This window comes from Notechis scutatus, chromosome Z, assembly GCF_049901735.1.
Source record: "Notechis scutatus isolate UNSWTSFEM ecotype Mainland chromosome Z, rNotScu1.2, whole genome shotgun sequence".
Classification (NCBI taxonomy): domain Eukaryota; kingdom Metazoa; phylum Chordata; class Lepidosauria; order Squamata; family Elapidae; genus Notechis; species Notechis scutatus.
Genome location: NC_142025.1, coordinates 102,767,433 through 102,784,386, shown reverse-complemented (window position 1 = coordinate 102,784,386; position 16,954 = coordinate 102,767,433). Strand labels below are relative to the sequence as shown.

Below are 16,954 nucleotides of genomic sequence, written 5' to 3'. Positions count from 1 at the left end.
AAACAATGTCCACTGCAGAGACATAGTAGGCAAGCAGAATTTGACTTAACATTTGCAAAACCTCTGCAGTGGTAAATGCTATTCAGCAGCAGTAGTGCAGTGTGCCATTGGAACTTGTGAGCTATTTCATTGGATAAATTCAAGTGTGGGCTAAAAACTATCCAGATTTATTTCATATGCTGAGTAGCTGAAAATCTTTATTTCTTTATACCAGAGGTGGGGAACGATGGCCCCTTTATGACTTGTGGACTTCAACTCCCAGGATTCCTAAGCCAACATTCCCAAACATAATGTTAATATTTCACCTCTTCACTTTCTCAGGAATATCTTAATCCAGCTAGTTTTTCTTCATTCACCCATTTCCATGTATGACTCTTTCCTCAATTACCATGTCTTTCTTTTTCTTCAGGAATAACAATTTGACACAGCTTACCTGAGTTTTCAACAGCAGGATAAATTTTCTTGAAATACCTATTGGCCTTCAGCTGTACAAAAGACACTATGCACACACCCCTGCATCATAGCCAAGGCAGGGAGCACATCTGACTTTGAAGCAGACAATTAATGCATACTGGATATGAATCTGCAGTATATAGAGACTGTATATGACTGTCAGAAGAGGATATTGCAGTATGTTTTGGTTGAGAAATTAAAATCTAAAATTGCAAATGTACATATCAGGTCTGATATTACAAGGTTAATGTGAATGTGAATTGCTAATTTGCACAGATTTCCTTCCCCCCCCCCCCATTTTTCCCCTCTTCATCTTATGAATGATTTTTTTAATGACCGTCTTTTCTATCAACATGTGATTATGCAAGGATTATATTGAGGATAAATGAAAATTATTTTTATTTGAAGATAAACATGATTGATCGTGGCAGACTAATTAATATAACAGGAACTCCAAGCTGGGATAAGAAATCTTAAATAGCTCAAGACAGAGATTCAGTTTGGGAAAACTGTTCTGGATTATGCAAGCTCAGACATTTATTCAAGTGCATAAAGAATAGGGATATTACAAGTTGTCTCCTGTAATTGGCATGCAAAAAGAAAAAAGAAAACAGGAATGGCTAGCTTGAACTATTCATTGACACCATTTTGCCCTTGCTTGTTCTAAAGAATAATATTTGTTATAGCCACTGACTTAGCAAAATTCATGATCTAGAACAAGGGTCTTCAAACTTGGCAAATTTAAGACTTGTGGACTTCAATTCCCAGAATTCCTGAGTTAATATGCCTGGAGAAGGAATTCTGGGAGTTGAAGTCTACAAGTCTTAAAGCCGTCAAGTTTGAAGACCCCTATCTAGAGAATGTTCTAAGAACAGAACATACAAGAAACCGACTTAGATCAGATCAGGTTACTTGACCATCTGGCCCATTGTTATTGCTCGATTCATATCTGCTCTCTAGAAGCATCAGCAGTGAAAGACTTCTCCTACCACAGCTGCATGATCCATTTAGAAATTTGGTCTGAATTAAATTTGCTTTTATTTCCATACAAAGCTGGTTCCACACCTTTAAGTTCTGTTCCCCTCTTAACCCAAAGATACACCCACCCATGCTTCCAAACTGGTCCTGAGAATTGTATTAGGGAAGGCAGATCAGAAGTACAAATTGGACAGTAGCACAGGTAGTTCAAGACAAGTAGGAAATTTAGCCAGAGATGGACCACAAGTAAGAAAGTCCAATCAACCACAGAACATAGGTGGCACTTCTGCAGTGATGTAAGCATGAAAGAGTGAGAACAAAACATGTTTATAAATACTTCTAAGAGCTATATTGCACAGCTGTCTGTAGCACAAGTTGAGAATGAAATGAGAATAATGGTGTGGTTGGACAAAACACCGCAACCACAGATGTTAAACTCATATCTGTCCTGCCTTTCCGCTTACTTGTCATGAAATATTGTTTGCTTGGCTGTGAGCACAATAGAGAGAACACTCCATCATAGCTGTAAGGAAGGGGAAGCAGTTTGTGAACAATTAATGTGGCTGATTAAATAAGTAGTCTGTGAATCTTTTAACATGATTTCTATGGAAAATAAAAAATTTAAAGTGTTTTTCATATGTCTGAGTGTCCTCATCAGAAGACGTTTTGGTTCAGGATTTAATTTGAACAGATTTCATATATCCACCAGAAGAAGATAGCCACAGGATTCAACATGATACTAGATTGCCAAGACTCAACTGGCATATTGCTCTAGCAATTGCCAACTTTGCTAATCATTTATGTAAAGGGGACAGCCAAAGTATCTGGCTTTAGGTTTTTCTTTCCCAAAAAACTATTTTGTGAATTTAGACTATGTTATTAGCAGCTGTTATTGTGGCACTTTCATCCCAATATGTGGATTTGTGAAGTGCGAGTACGGGAAACTCCCACCACTTATTATTCTGTCACATTTGTGCTTTGGTTTGTTTACTAATGGAGCATAGTCCCCGCCTCCTCATCTTTTTAAGCAGTGTTTCACAATCTCAGCAACTTTAAGATGTCTGGGCTTATATATGCTGGGTGGGGAATTCTGGGAGTTGAAGTCCACTTAATATTGTTGAGATTGAGAAACACTGCTTTTAAGCATTATTCTTTTAGTTTCATTTTCGGGAATGGAGGTAAACCTACATTAAGGTATTGCCGGCATTCTAGTTTATTGTATTACACATGTCTCAAATTTAAAAAATTAACTTCAACAGCCAGTTTGGTGTAGTGTTGAAAGTGCTGGCCTAGAAACCTGGAAGCTGATCTGACTTTAGGAATGAATAGGGCCAGTCACTTTCTCTCAGCCCAATCCATCTCCCGGGGTTGTTGTGGGGAAAATAGGAGGGTTATGTAGTCTCACTACCTTGAATTACTTATAAAGTAATAAAGGCAGGATAACCATGTAAGTATATAAATCCTAATGATTCATCACATAAATATGGCAGTTCTTACATTGAACTCTAGGTGGCTCCAAATCACACATAAAGGTAAAAGGTAAAGGTCCCCCTTGCACATATGTATTAGTCATTGCCGACTCGAGGGAGCAGTGCTCATCTGCATTTCTAAGACGAAAAGCCAGCACCGTCTGATGATGATTCCGTGGTCATGTGGCTGGCATGACTAAATGCCAAAGGTGCATGGAATGCTGTTACCTTCCCACCAAAGTGGTCCCTATTTTTCTACTTGCATTTTTACATGCTTTCGAACTGCTAGATTGGCAGAAGCTGGGACAAGTAACAGGAGTTTCACTGCATTACGTGGTGCTAGGGATTCGAACCGCTGAACTGCCAATCTTTCTGATCAACAAGCTCAGCCTCTTAGCCACTGGACCACCCCATAATAGCACATAACAATTGTTACGGTTTGGCACATAAATATATGCTGCTATTAAAAGTCCCCCTTTCCCAATATCCGTAGATAAAGGAATTTTCTACATATCCATGTTTGATCTTAGCTTGTGCTGAAATATAGATCTCTGAGAAAATAAGTCCTTCAGTTTTGTCCAGCAAAGAACTTTTGCTTTATTGAATTCTTTTTTTCTTTTTTCATTCTTATGGTACTAATTATCATTTCAGCTGTATGGATTACTTCAACGTAACAAATAGCAATAACAATAGCACTTAGACTTATATACCACTTCACAGTGCTTTACAGCCCTCTCTAAGCAGTTTACAGAGTCAGCATATTGCTCCCAACAATCTGGGTCCTCATTTTATCCACCTCGGAAGGATGGAAGGCTGAGTCAACCTTGAGCTGGTGAGATTTGAACTGCCAAATTGCAGTCAGCTAGCAGTCAGCAGAAGTAGCCTGCAGTACTGCACTCTAACCACTGTGCCACCACAGATCAAGTCTTCCCCAAACTCGTGCCTTTTAGATATGCTAGAATGGTATTTCGAAGAGTTTCCAGCCAACATGACTCTTGTTGGAGACTTCTGCAATGATCTCTTAGAAGTAGTTAGCTCCTTGTATTCTCCAAAGGTTAAAGTTCCTCAGCACATAACTCAAAATTCAGTGATTAGTGTCAATCAAACAAAGAGCATAAAAATAGATTTATTTCATCATAAATGTAAATAATGCAGCAAAACAAAACCAAGTTAAACACAGAAAAGACCACTAGGGGTACTGGAGTTCTGTTACATTTTTCAGGCCACAGCCAGATAGTTGTATTAAAGTGGTGTTCCTCAGTCAGAACTGATAGATAAGTATGCCAGCATAAATTTCCCTGTTGCCATGGTTGATTGCCATTCTGCCTGAATAGTGCAGTTTTTTTCCCCAAGAGACTGATGGATAACTCTGGCAAAATTTCCCTCCCCCCTCAAGCAACATTTGTCAGCAAGGAAAAGCAATAACCTATTGCTCTCCTTAATGCATAGTGAATGGAGAACACAGAAAGATGCTTAGAAAGATGCTAGTTTAGACCCATGTCAAGTTACCCAACAAATGGGTCAACCTTTCAGAAGTAATATGCATCTATGTATTATTTGGACTACTTCTGAACAGAGATCTAGTGCTTTTCTGAAAGAATGCTAAACTCATGTGCCAAAATAGCATGGTTGACAGGGCACAAGCATGAAAGAAGGTGGAAGGTAAAGTGGGAAGGAGTGATTTGAGAACAAGCTCTGTCCATTGAATTTCAAGGATGTGGCACTATGGCCATTGCCAGCAGCAACTGTAAATAGCCTATGGTGTTAGCAAGGTGGCAATGCTCACCTCACCAAATTAAAAAAAACCTGTAATTGCTGTGCCAAACACCTTGTTGAAATAGTGGAAAGCATGTAATGTACCTGGTGCAGTTGGCAGAAACCAGCTCTCTTTTCTGATTTAAACTGATTGGTGATGCATAGAATTAGTGCTCTTTTGAAAATACTATTCCTGTTTTTTAATCACAGATCTAGAGATCCTTCAAAAGAACATTAAACCTGTGTATATGAGGAGCCTGCAGAAATTCTGACAGGGGCTTTAGTAAATGCTTCTCAGGCATTATGTGGACAGATATATCTTCAGAAGCCAAGTAAAACAACCACATTGGATAATGCCTAAAGGGATTTGAAACAGCTTCAATGTCCAATAAGAGTTTGGTAAATCTCAGCTCTAATTCATTATCATCAGCTACAAAAGTGAAATGTGATAAACTGCACTCACAAAATTTTTGGAAGAAGAGGAATAACTACTCTAAAACTGGAATGCCTAAATATGAGGTAAATCTAGTCGAGCTGTGGACTGAAAGGAGAACAAAGGCATAAGGATAATTAGTGAAGCATGTTGATGTGATAATTGAGGGGACAAGAACAGCCCTTAGACTCAAACTTGTGTGATGGAGCATATTCACTAGATATCAGAAATATGGAAAACTATTGTTCCATTTATTAGCAAATAACTAATTTATTATTATTAGCATACTAGTATATCCAATCTCACACTGATTTTTACCGTATTCTGATCGTCTGTGTTTCTGTTTGTTTTGTTAAAACAAACTGGAGGAAAGAAACAACACTCACACATTGTTCTAAGTCATTGTATGATTTGTTTGTGGTTTATCTTGACACATGAAGCCAATATATATGAAAACCTCCATCTCCAATAACAAGCAACTTCAGACATGCTAATTTCCTGGATGATTAAGGGAAAGAATTTCCTATAATTCATTTTTACTCTGAATGGGTATCAGTTAATAATGTTACCTTAAAACACAGGCTATGGAATGGTAGATAGGGGGCTACTATTCCCAAGACCTTTTTAGAAGAGGATTCATGGTGACCTTGGTGAATTAGATATTTAAAGAAATCCTCCTTTTCTAGCCAAGGACACATAACAAGATTTTCAAGTTACAAATGGAAAACTAAATGTAGACGCAGTGCATCCCTTGCCATTCCACTGACCACTGCAGTCTAAAAAGTACATTTTACATTGATGACCTGGGAAGAAGCGCATAGTACATGAATTTGAATCCAGAAGGTAGGTTCCCTGTTTGATATTAGCAAATAGTCCTACAGAAACATTGGCAGAAGGAAAAACTCCTAAACCACAGCCCTAATCCCTATGCTAATAAATTTGACTATTGAAATGTCCATGCATACAACCACCCTGTACATTCTGGTGTGAACCCACCCCTAAATGAGTACAGGTAGTTCTCATGTATAACCGTAATTGAGCCCAAAATTTCTATTGCTTAAGTGAGATATTTGTTAAATGAGTTTTGTCCCATTTTTCAACCTTGTCACAGCTGTTAAATGAATCATTATAGTTGTTAAGTTAGTAAGCAGATTGAATCAGGCTTCCTCATTGACTTTGTTTGTCAGAAGGTCACAAAGGGTGATCACATGACCCCAGGACACTGCAACCCAAGCGTCTGAATTTTGATCACGTGACTATGGGGATACTGCAACGGCTGTGTGAAACATAGTCACAAGTGATTGTGCCATTGTAACTTCAAATAGTAATTAAATGAATTGTTGTAAATAGAGGACTATCTGTATTTATGTGGCCAATCCAGAATCTTCATATTGCTTGCCAATCAAAATAATTGATATTGTACAATGCTAATTCCTGCCTGAAGGGGGCTCTAAACACACACAATCTGAGCTAGCACAAAAGAGTAATTTAAATACTATAGACCATGAGGTGCGAGCTGTGGATGTTTCTACATTAATTGTATAATTCTGTCTAATGAGTGTAAAAGCTAATAAGCATGGATGAAATCACTCTTTGTGGTTACAGTATAAGTGATCCAGGACATCCTTTTGGTAGACAATTGTCAAAACACTGTATCCAGTCAAGAGCCTTTTTTCCTTGAGCACTTTTACCTGAGGCCTAAATAATCAGTTGTTCTTTGGCCCAGTAAAAAAAATAAAGGACCAAACTATTTAAAGTCTCTGCTAAAAGATAACTCTGGTAAACTTTAGTTATTTTATTTCAGGTTAAAATCTTTTAAATCACTTAAACTGAAGCTGTAGCCCATAGTTTTTAAATCTCTGGACCTTAACATCGACTCCTTTTCAAAAGGAAGTGGATTCATGGAATTTGCTCAATCTATAGTAAGTCTCATAATCTGATTTTGTTAATTTGGAAATAAAATTTAGATGGTTGTAATCCAGAAGCCAGGATTGCATTAAAATCCATAGGACATGGATATTGTACTTGTACTATGGCTGGGCTAAGCCTAAATGTGCTTTGTTTGTGGCTTGTTGAATTGTGCAACTCTAGCAATTGTGGCTTATCACTCATAATTTATGGCTTATCAATGTATGACTTAGTCTACTTCGCAGGCCTTGAATATATTTCAGGGTGAGCATGTACACATTATTAACGAAATATCTTCTAAACATAAAGAATGCATTTTAATATGTATATGAAATTCAAGCTGTCCACAGGGATGTTTCCTTCTAAATATTACAGACTGTGAAATCACCTGCTACCTCCTGAACAAATGCATGCCTAATGAATTAAGCACCCAACAAATGCCAGTGTACCATTTTCCCATACCTTTGAACACCTGGGCAGAGGACAAGTAAAAAAGTAAAGTTATGCCAAAACAAATGTTTCCACTCAGGGATGCAACCATCTCTTCTGCAGCAAGGGTATTATTCTAAATGGTAAAATATAGATTCTTTCCTTAGTTACTATGGGTTCTCCGATATTGATAGGGTCGGTAATACCCTTTAAAAAACTATGTTTATTCCACAGTATGGACCGCAAAATAGTTTCCACAATAGAGACATTCTGCCAACGATGCTCAGTAATACTGTATCTGTCCACCTCTGTATTAGTTCGCCCATTTATACGTGAATGAATGAAGGAACAATCTCACGCATCACTGCTCAACAAAAGTTCCCACCAGCTTCTGTAGCCTTTCCTCCATTGCCTTCTCCATTGCTTCTGTTCCCGTTTCGTCCACCTTGTTCTTCTCCCCATCTCTTTCTCTCTCCCTTTCCCTCTAAGCCACCCTTCCTCCTCCGTCCTGCCGGGTTGACTTGGTCTCATTCCTGCCGCCCTACCTCTCCGCGCGCGCCTTTGTCTTTTCCCCCTCTTCTTGCCCACTCCTTCCGTCCTTCCATCCATCCATTTATCCTTCGCTTCCTCTTCCCTTGGTTGCCTTCTTCCCTTCTCCTTACTCCATTTCCTGCATCTTTCCCTCTCCTGTATTTCCTCCCTTCCTCCCTTCTGTCGTCCCTCCGTTTGCCCACCATCCCTCCATCCTCCATCGCTTACTCGCTCCCCCCTCTCCTCCTCCTCCTCCTCCTCTCCCCAGCACGGGATTGTGGGAGGAAGCGGAGCGGAGCGCAGACAGACGCCCAGCGAACATGGCTGCACCATGAGCCGCCTCCCAGAGGCTCGCCACCGCCGCCGCTGCCTCCTCCTCCTCCAGCCGCCCGAGCGCTAGCGCCAGCCCGTGGCTTGAGCCGAGGCCGAGTGGGGGAGTGCAGCGGCCGAGGGGGGGAGGAGGAGGAGGAGGAGGGACAGCCCTCCCCGATCTCCTCCCCGATCGCCCCCCCTCGACCGACGCCGCGGGGGGAGGAGCAGGAGCTCCCCGACTAGTCGAGGAACCGACCGACGGACCGCGGCCGGCCTCAAGCGCCCGCTCCCCGGCGCCCACTCCCCATGGATAGGAACTACCCCAGCGCTGGCTTCGGGGATCCGCTGGGCGCCGGCCCGGGATGGAGCTACGAGCGCTCGGCCAAGGCCAGGTCAGGCCGCCGGGGGTGGTGGAGGGGAGGGAAAGGGATCTCTTCCCCCCTTTCCCGGGCAATGCCGGAGAGACCGGTCTTGGCGGGGATCAAGCACGGCACCATCTCTCCTTCCAGCTTCTGCACAGGCCTCCTTCCCTGGGCCTGGAAGTGGGATGTGTGTGGGGGGGAGTGGGGGCAGAACCGGGCAACCTCTCGGGGAAAGCATTGCCGGCGGGACCCGGCTCCTTTGCATGGCACCGGGGTGCAATCTTGGAGCCGTCGCTGTACTGGAAGGGTCGCCTTTTGCAGAGGAGAAGGGTGGGAGAGGAGGCGGCCCGTGCGGGATCCTCTACGCGCTATGGTGGGATGGGGGACCCGACTGAGGTGTGCAGCCCCTTGGGCACCGGTAGAAGCGAGGGCAGTAGCGACATGGGACAGAAATGCGCGTACAAAGGGCAGAGGAGGAAGAAAAGGTGGTTGATGCTCAGTTCTCCGGCACAGCAACCTGGTAAGCTCTGCAGGAGAAAGTGCTTTGATTCCCTGCAGGTGAAGGGTGAGTGAGAGTCGCAGTGTGATGCCTTTGTGGTTTCTCTTTTTCTACCCCTAGTGGGGCATTCATTAGCGAGATGGCCCGTGGAGGACACCTCTCCTGTCCTGTTTAGGGCATGAAGGACATTGCATTGCATTGCCTATCTCTATATGAGACAAAGCAATAAGCTTTGGTCTCATGGTTTGGGGCAGGAACCTTAATCTGGGAGGGGGGGGAATCAACATTATTTTGGAAAACTAATATTCTTTCCACGTACCTAAGGAAAGTGGACATTTGGAGAATCTCTCTGTCTCTCTCTGATTTTGGAACCATGGGAGCATCTGCTTTATCCATATGTATCCTCCTGTTTGTTCCAACATGATCTCTTTCCCCCAATATATGGGAGTAGGAAAGGATAGCTCCTTTTTTTTCTGGTAAGGAGTCTTCAAACTGCTGAGTATAAGTCAGCTCTTGTAGATGGTGAGGGTGACAGGAAAGTCTTTCTTGATAAATGTGAAAAGGAAATTGTTGACTTTGGGAACTCTGGGTATTCCCATTCCTTGTGTGTGTGTGTATCAGGTAAGATACAAATGAGTGGCTGCAGGCCTGTAACTCTCTCTTTATGTTTCCTGTAAATGGGGACACTTGTTCACAGTGGTTTGTATGGTTTATCTTTTGCAGAGGAGAGCCATAGAAGGTTAAGAGTTGGTCCCCAAAATCCTATAGGTTTAATAAGGGAGAGATTTAGACTTCGATGTAAAATTTTAAACTTTAGTGGCTGGAATCTTCTTTCCATGTATAAGAAATTATATACATGTTAAGGTTTCCACAAGATAGAAATCTGATCTCCCTATTCATATAGAGGTCAAGTTCTTTTGACCAGACATGACTTTTTCATACTTTTTTGTTCGCTAGACACAATTGTTGTTGTTGTTGTTGTAGATTTTCCAAAGAGCAACTTCTTAACTTAGTACCTATTTACTTGAGTAGGGACCCATATACTCATCTGAATCTCTACTTTCATATGTTCATCCTTGTTTCCATCCTAGATGACCCAAGAATTTAGAATCTTATTAACTCTGGTTCGCTTTCTGAATAAGCTAAGTCTTAAATCTTCAGTATCACATTTTAAAATTCCATGAGAATGTTTCTCAGTGTCCAATACTCAGCTGTTTTTGTAATATCTATAGTATTTTAAATATTTCTAATTTGCATCTTCACCTGAAAGGTGAGAGAATTAAGTGATACTATCGTATATGAATCTGTGTTTTATGTTTGAAAGAGATTATTATGAATATATCTTGTTCTCTATTCTAGGTCAGCCTTCCCTGCTATGGTGTTCAGCCTTCCCTTCAGGTGTTTTGGACCACAAATGGAGATTATAATAGTTGCCATCCAATACATCTGGAGGGTGCCAGGTCAGGGACAGCTATCCTAAGCACAATGTAAAACAAACTGATTCTTTCCCCTCAGGCTGCATGCATTGTGTTGATGTTGTGATGTGTTGTATTATTTTTTATAAGAAAGGAGTAACAAATTTTTATTTAAATGTGGGTGAACCACAGGGATATATTGACTGGAATACCAGGCCTCTGCCATGCCTCATTGCTTTTTTAGCATCCATGTATGTAGCAATATGATGCTAATAATTTGTGAGATGGGTTAGAGGTCTAGTAGTATTGGTAGACTAGTACTGGGCATAGATGGCTTTGTACATGCACATTTAAATGAGTTTGTGGCACCAGTAGAATGCATAGTGCAACATTTATCACATGGACCCCTTCAGATGTATTGATATCAGAACATTCAGAACTGCTAGCCACTCAGCCTCAGATGTGTAATTGTGAATTCTAGATGTTGTGATTCCTCTGTGTATCTGGAAGGTGACATGATGAAAAAGTCTGGAATAATGACAATCTTTTTGAGGAAAAACTTGGCATTTTATGAAAGGAAAACTGGGACCTAGCACTGATGGAACCAATGTGAGGTCTAGTGGCTTAGTTTACAGAGCTACAGATCAGGCCTCTCTGTTTTTCTGGGAACCGAAGCTGGAGTCAAAACAAGTGAGACCTTAGATTGCAGATGGCTAGTACAAACACCTTGGGCTTACGAACAGAGTTCAACCACACTAACTGTGTATTGGGCATGAATTTAAAATGCACCTATCTGAAATGAGAATTGGAGCAAAACCATCTAAACACCATATGCATATGCCATATGCATAATCATAATATGTATATTCAAAACAAATTTTGGTCTTTAACTCTGGTTACTACAATTCTTTTCTGAAGAAAAAGTCCTTCCTACTTCTAAGCATTTAGTTTCTCAACTGGTCTCTTTAAATTATATTCCTCCTTTTTTTTTTTTTTTTTTTTTGTACTTCTGGGACAAGGTTGCTCTAGCAGTGATCCATCAGTCAGTACAGCTACATCTGGAGTGTTTTGAACAATTGTATTTGCAATTCAGAGAAGACATAGAAAAAGTGTGAGGCTTTGGAGACTAGCGTGCATTAAAATACAGGTAGTTCTCAACGTACAACCACAGTTGAGCCCAAAATTTATATCGCTATGTGAGATAGTTTTAAGTGAGTTCTATTTTACGACCTTTCTTGCCACAGTTGTTAAGTGAATCATTGCAGTTGTTAAGTTAGTAACCCGGTTGTTAAGTGAATCTGGCTTCCCTAACTTTGCTTGTTAGAAGGTCGCAAAACGTGATCACATGATTTTGGGACACAGAAACTGTCATAAATATGAAGCAGTTGCCAAGCATGCGAATTTTGATCATGTGAACATGAGGATGCTGCAACGGTCATAAGTGTGAAAAATGGTCATAAATCACTTTTTTACAGTGCCGTTATAACTTTGAACGGTCATTAAATGAACTATTGTAAGTCAAGGACTATCTGCACACACTTTCACTATCTAGCTTGTAGTTCTGTGCGTATCTTCTCTTTGCTGGCGCCTTTCAAAAGGGGTGGAGTGGGTGATTTTCTTGAATTTGATCCAGATACCTTTCTTACTTTTGAAAATAGAGGTGTATGTTGGATGTAGTACCCTCTGTATTGACTGTATGGCAAGTTTTATGTAAAAAGATGCATCAGAGCATGTGTAGAATATATATTTTGACAAGTCTTTGCTCTTTTTCTGCTTCTATACCACAAGGCCTCATCAGTCTAAAGTTGGCAGTTAGGTCAAAGGGCACCGTTTTCAGGGAGTTTGAGGATTGATATTTTTCTCTTTACTTCTGAGTTAAAGGTAAGTTGCTTCTATGGTTAGGTCAACACATGTTTTTTAGGTAGCCTTGGAAATAAATGTCATTAGTCTACAACACTTGTGTTCACTCCCATGCACTAAAATTTACTAATTTAAATATCCAGAACCTTAGAGGAAAGAAGAATGTTTCCCTCTCCTTCACTTTATGAACACCGCTTTTTGGTGTGAGCATTAAAGGTACATCTTAAGCATCAGAATTAACTATGGAGCAGCTTTTAGCAAGTTTAATTTAAAAACTGGCGTGAGAAGAAGCTGAGAAGGCTATCATTAAAGTCTATTGATTTAAAAAAAAATTAATTTGGCTTCCTCAGTTTAGCTTGGTTCTCATTCTCATTCATGTCTTACATTTTTTTCCATCTTTTGCTTGACCTTTAAGGGGGTCGTGCTTTCCTTCCCAAATTTCCTGAAAATTCTTAGGATATACAGTTATTGATGTCAGCATGCATGCTTTACCAGCATGTATATAGATGTTGGATCCTCAAAAGTAAATATTTCTTACCTTAAAAATCATAGTATACTATGCTATCACATAGTTAGATCTTTCTGCTACTATGTTCTAATGAGTCACGTATTCTATCTAAGATTGTACTTATTGGTCTGTTGCTGGGATTTTGTAAAATTAAAAACAAACAAACAGATTATTCAAATATTGACTCAAAAATAAGTAGTAATACAGATTCGCATGTATTTTGCATGTTTTATATACTATTAATTGTTTTAAAAAATAAAGAGAAATGGTAGCAAGCTAGACAAGTTATTCAACTGCTTCCCAGACTTTGATTCTCAAGTCATTGTCAGTAACTGCTAGAATTTTATTAGGAACTGATGCACGTCTTCATATCGGTAAGAATCCTACGTTGCTGTATTCTGCATCCACTATGAATTATCATGGCAGCCCAAGCGACAAGACTAAAGCCTAAACTCTACTAGCTTATAACTTTGCATGTTGAAAGGCTGGAAATCACGTTGGTTGGCTGCCTTGTGTGCCAGATAATACTTTCTACAGCAATTGTACTTTGCGATGCTGCATGCATTTTTTTCCTGCACTCACCCATCGCTCTGTAGCTTACAATCCTTATTCCATCTGCTTCTTGCATCTATGATCTGCTTATCGAATCCTATGTAGGTTTGCATAGTCTTTATTTTATTAGCAATTGTTAGAACTTGATGCATTCATTTATGCAGACTGTTGCATCAAGGGAAATAGTATGACTATTCGTAGCCAACAGAATACGGAAAGCATATTTCTTTCAGAAGTGATTGTGCATTTGTTCCTAGTCCTCATGACATCAAAAATTATTTGAATAAGGCTCATAAAATATTTTGCCTAACTCCTGGAATGTTTCCATGGTACTTTCCTTCCTCCATTCCTACTTTCCTCTGTTTTATTTTTTTCCAGAACTTGGGGAAAAATTGCAAAACATGTCAAACTTGTTTCTTTTATATTACTTGCATATTGCGGCTAATTTTTGTGGATGCACAATTCTGCAGGAAACTGATTGCATACCTTCAAAAACTACTCTTTAAATGTCCACATCTTTTAAACCCTCAGTAGTCACCATTCATATGTTGAAAGCAAGCATAACAGAAAGATTTTTTAAAGAGTGGAATAAGCCAAGTTAATTTTAGGTACTTTTAATTACCCTAGGAAAGGGATAGAGAAGGTTATCCTCAAGTGGTTTTTTAATTTTTTAAAAAGAAATTTGCAGGATTAGAATATGTAATTCTGATTAAATAGTTACTATTCTGTTCACTTTTTTGTGTTAATATGCTCTTGAGTCAGCATAGAAGAAGCACTCAACTGCATTAATAGTTCCTTAGTTTGGAATATTGCAATGCTTTTTGGGGGACATGCACTTAGATATGTTTATCATGATGTGTTAAAATTTATAGGCCTCTCCATCTTGGTAGTAAACTGTGCCTGTCATTTTCATCTCCTACACTGAGAGTTAAAAGTTGATGTTAATTCAGAATGCGCTTGTGTTCGTCTGGGGTAGGAGAAGATTCTGATCTCACAATTAAACTAGAATGTAATTTGTTTGGATTTAACTTAGTATGGTTACTTGTGTTGTGATAATATGTTTTGTAGTTTGCAATTCATGATGTATTGTTTAAGATTATGTGTGAACCATGTTCTAGTTAAAAAACACTACAGTTTACTGTTTCGTGTGAATCTATTCTCCGTATATAGGTTCCAAGGCTTAGGGAAAATTTTTTCCCAATTTGGTTTACTACAGATGTGTTGAATTACAGCTCCCATCATCTCCAACCAGTGGGGACATTAAGTATAAAAGATGCAAAAGATGGCAGGAATTGTAGCCAGGGCACAACAGGAAGAAATTTGATTCAGAAGTCTGGGTTGCAGTGTTATGAAGCTATTTTTAAAAATGGAGGTTTTTTTTCCCCATTCTATGATCAGGAACAATTGTGATGTATTTCATTAGAGATATCTTTGAAGGTAAATATAACAATTGCAGAAACCACTTAACATATTAAAATTGAAATACAAAGAAATTGAAATAAAACCCTGTTTTTCCTTCAGTACACCTCTGGATACAGAATACGCTATTTGGTAATAGAATGTCAGGTATTGAAACAAATGTCTTCATTGTTTGCTGTTTTACTACCAAATATTCAGGTGCTTGCTTTGTCTCTTAGTTAACTTAGATTTTTCCTCTTGAGAAATAATGGGAAATAGAAAGTTTTCCAGTGGATGCCAACACTGATGTGCCCATTTCTTGTACTCCAACCATCTCTTGCTTCATTCTTTCTCCTTCTGCCTTACATTCCAATATTGATCCAGTGCATTGTAGCAAGAGAGGAACTGATGTCTCACCGTATGAATGAAAATATCTCTATTTCCTGTTTACTGTAACCCTTTGCAGAATGTCCCTTTCCAGTTTCTGTGTGCAGTCCACTGTCTCACCACAGTGACATTACAGGCAGCAGCAACCTGTTCAGAGAGTGACTTATTCAGCTGGCCTCCATCCGCACTCATTCTGCTGTTATAACTTTATCTGCTATGTGCAAGCTTTTGGTTTTTATTTTTGCGTTTTTAATTTCCTGCAGGTAGTTGCATTCCTGAGACAGGCCCGCTTACTTTTAGCAAGTCATTTGCAAGTCATGCCTGCCTCTGTTCCTCTTTACAGAGAGCTACACCTCCCCATGCTGCTTCTCCTGTCCCAGGGCTCTTCCTGCATTTCTTGCATGGCACGTGCATAATTGTGGCACATGCCTCAACACACAGAGAATAAGTAACGGTGTCTGGTTGGTTTGGTGCTTGAAGGATGGGAGCGGTGACATTGCATGTAATTATATACACAGGTAGCTCCCAAAGGGAGTCTAGAAGAAAAGAGCATAGCATGATTTATAGGATTGAAACTTTCTATATAGATATTTTTTAAGAGCTGGGGGAAATTATCTGTTTTAAAGAGATATATTTAAAAAGAGGGACCCATATAAAACCACCTGATTGTGTAAAAAAATGACTACCCAAATGGCTTGGCTGCAATTGCAGTCCTCTGTTTTAGCCTTCCCTAACTTGAGAAAGAAATTATAGTTGGACATTATGGAAATTGTCTTCTCAGCCCAGAAATCGAGGGCATCAGGTTGGAGAAAGCTAATATATTTGCATATGCAGACAGAGTACTGAACTCAGTGGAGCACATATTTTTAGAATAGAATAGAATTTTTGAGTAGAATATTACTTCTACTTCTCCAAAATATTATAGAATATTTGAGTAGATTTATCAGATTGTACCATGAATTTTGGGACAGGTATGTATGTGTTTCCATAAGTGGTGTGCTAGGCCATGGAATTTTTTAGAAACCCTTAGAAACTGAAAAGCGGGTATCTGTATTTTAATCTAAGGAGGAGGATACAAGACTTCCTGGATGTAACATTTTCTATCAGTGGACTGCATAATTATTTAGGAATTAAATTTGGGTCTTTTGTTTTAATAACACAAATGGGGAGGGAATATGGAAATTTATTCAGGGGAATTTGACTGGTAGAATGGAAGGTTATGTACAAAAGTCAAAGCAGACATGAGCTGATTGCATTGCAGCTAAAGACAGGAAAATTTAGAGGGTGCCTAGAGCTCGGAAGCAGAATAAGCTTGACGATGGCTAGGCAGTTGGATCTCCCTGCACAAGGAGAATAGAAGGAGGAATGATAGAGCTCAGATACTGAGGCATTGGGAACCACATTTCCCATCACACATCATTGTTTATTAATATTCCGGTCTTCTTTCCTACATATGTTAATTTCTCATATGCGGCAAAGAAGCCTATCCAGGACAAGTTTTTGTTCTGAGCATCAAAAACAGGGAAAGAAAGTTGCACCATACATTTATGCATTTCTGATTTCCCAATAAAAACCCATCCACAATCTATCTTAGCCAAAATAATGGTTTTTGTTCATCTTGAAAATGTAAAGGTATTGATAAACCCCATGTTACACTTATGAAGTGATGCTTACAATTGCTTAAGGTGTAAAGAGGACATAGAGG

General features: G+C 39.6%; 2 protein-coding genes across 6 annotated transcripts in view; both read left to right on the top strand.

Moving 5' to 3' along the window:
- Nucleotides 1–2,062, top strand: part of PRRG2 (proline rich and Gla domain 2) — a 34,950-nt gene extending 32,888 nt beyond the window's left edge. For all 4 annotated transcript variants that reach the window (XM_087945250.1, XM_026669630.2, XM_087945248.1 and 1 more), the window contains one exon: nucleotides 410–2,062. In XM_087945250.1, coding sequence (XP_087801376.1) covers nucleotides 410–437 — 28 coding nt within the window. In that variant the 3' untranslated portion in view covers nucleotides 438–2,062. The remainder of the gene's footprint in view (nucleotides 1–409) is intronic.
- A 6,188-nt stretch (nucleotides 2,063–8,250) lies between these two features.
- PRR12 (proline rich 12) overlaps nucleotides 8,251–16,954 on the top strand; it is a 33,839-nt gene continuing 25,135 nt past the window's right edge. For both annotated transcript variants that reach the window (XM_026669633.2, XM_087946247.1), the window contains exon 1: nucleotides 8,251–8,660. In XM_026669633.2, the coding sequence (XP_026525418.1) occupies nucleotides 8,575–8,660 (86 nt within the window). In that variant the 5' untranslated portion in view covers nucleotides 8,251–8,574. The remainder of the gene's footprint in view (nucleotides 8,661–16,954) is intronic.